This window comes from Propithecus coquereli, unplaced genomic scaffold (assembly GCF_000956105.1).
Source record: "Propithecus coquereli isolate 6110/MARCELLA unplaced genomic scaffold, Pcoq_1.0 Scaffold33, whole genome shotgun sequence".
Taxonomy (NCBI): domain Eukaryota; kingdom Metazoa; phylum Chordata; class Mammalia; order Primates; family Indriidae; genus Propithecus; species Propithecus coquereli.
This window is the reverse complement of record NW_012148952.1, coordinates 794538-796258: the sequence shown is the minus strand read 5'-3', so window position 1 is coordinate 796258 and position 1721 is coordinate 794538. Positions and strand designations below refer to the sequence as shown.

Below are 1721 nucleotides of genomic sequence, written 5' to 3'. Positions count from 1 at the left end.
ATATTTTGGTGGACCCTCATCCAGAGCCTCTTCAGACTTGGTTTCTTTCGGTTTATCTTCATTAAGCTTCACATTTTTCACTTGCTCAGACACTTTACTTATACTTTCAGTACCCTTGAAACGCTTAGTTTCAAAAAGATGGTTATAGGCTGTAACCAAATGGTCCTTGTTAGCTGTCTTGGCCACATTTTTAATGTTTCCTAATAATTTATGTTCTGCAAGAAACGAATCTGAACCATGGTCCTGCAGAAACTTGATAATGTCCTTCTTGGGCAGCTGCTCGCTTCGCAGCTGCTCCACCGTCCACGCCCGCTGCGGAATGGCTGCCGCCATCTTCCCCCGCTGCCTCCGCTTTACTCGGATTATATTTTGATTATGACAGGGGAAAGTGTTTGTAATCATTTCGTTTAGAAGTTTGCCAAATCAAATATGGCTCAAATCAGGTACATGGGCCATCCTGCTCAGCAGTGATTGCCGGGGTGAACTTGCCTGTCACAGCTGCCTTTTCAGGTCTACTCTTCTCTCTCTGCCTGCTCACACAGACCTATGGACACTGTTTAAGAATTATTATAGAACAATAAACAGGAATACTGGTGAACTGGCCTATGATCCCTGGCTTTTAGCCTAACATCGTGTTTCCTGCTGGTTGAGTGTGGGATTGAGCCCATAGTCCTGGCAAGAATGTAGGTCACAGACTGAGTGATAAACCTTGTTCATTGACTGTGGGGTCAGAAAAACTAAATTTGCCACAAAAATATTAATAAGAAAATATTTATGTCTCTGGTTGCAGAAGTTGCAGGAAACATGTCCTGTAACACAGCCTCTGCTTAGATGAAAATGCATTCTAAAGTGGCAACTTGGACAGCTGCATGTGAGGAACGACTTCTTCCTAAGATCGTTTGGGTTCAGTAACCTCTATGTATGCAACATTAATCTCTTGCTATGAGGCCATTTCTGCTGAACAGAAATCCATGCAAGAAGATATTCTTAAACCTCAACAAGATTTAGCATTCAAGGACTGTGTCTTTCACCTCTGCTTTTGACCCACTTATTCATAGCAAATAACTTACAAGATCATACATCGACATTTTCTTGTAATTACCTGTTGAAAGGAGAAATCCATGTGCAACAGTGTGAGAGGTCCCCTGAAGATTAAGAGGAAGCCCTGAGACAGGGCTGCAGAAATGCCTTCCCCTGTCAGCAAGAACAGTTTGGACAGCCCCAAGAGGTTGCCTCATGTGCTAGTCAAGGAGCTGCAGAGTTTTGCAAAGGAAGGAAAGAAAACTCAGGAAGCTGTGGCATACGCAGGGAGCAGGGGCCAGTGGCTTATTTTGGACCACTGGTAGTCCATCTCCATTAGTCACTCAGCCTGGAGAACATCTTCCCCTCCAAAAATTACATTTCAGAAAGGTAATTGGTCACATCATTGCCTGAAAATGTTTACACTTTTTCCATCTTTATGCAGTTGAAAACAGTAAGAATCCTTAAAAAGAAACGTTTCAAATTATCAGAAAGGAAAGCTGTAAGTAGAAAATTTGGCAAATTGATGCTACAAACATAGAGCTAGATAAGATACCACTACCATAGTGGTAGAGGTCACAGGAGTGTAAAACCCCAAAGATTCTACCTGTTCCCTGTCAGCCTTCATTGTCCATATTTTAAAGGCCATTCAATAAATTCATTAAAAGTCATGATATCTATATAGAGCTCAGGAAAATCAG

The 1721-nt window shown here is 42.0% G+C and overlaps 1 protein-coding gene across 1 annotated transcript; it reads right to left on the bottom strand.

The window, feature by feature from the left end:
* Nucleotides 1–6: 6 nt before the first annotated feature.
* LOC105815369 (peptidyl-prolyl cis-trans isomerase FKBP3) lies at nt 7–353 on the bottom strand (the record flags this gene model as incomplete). Its single annotated transcript, XM_012650514.1, has 1 exon — nt 7–353. A coding segment is annotated over exon 1 (327 nt), but the record flags the coding sequence as incomplete, so codon positions are not given.
* Nucleotides 354–1721: the final 1368 nt, after the last annotated feature.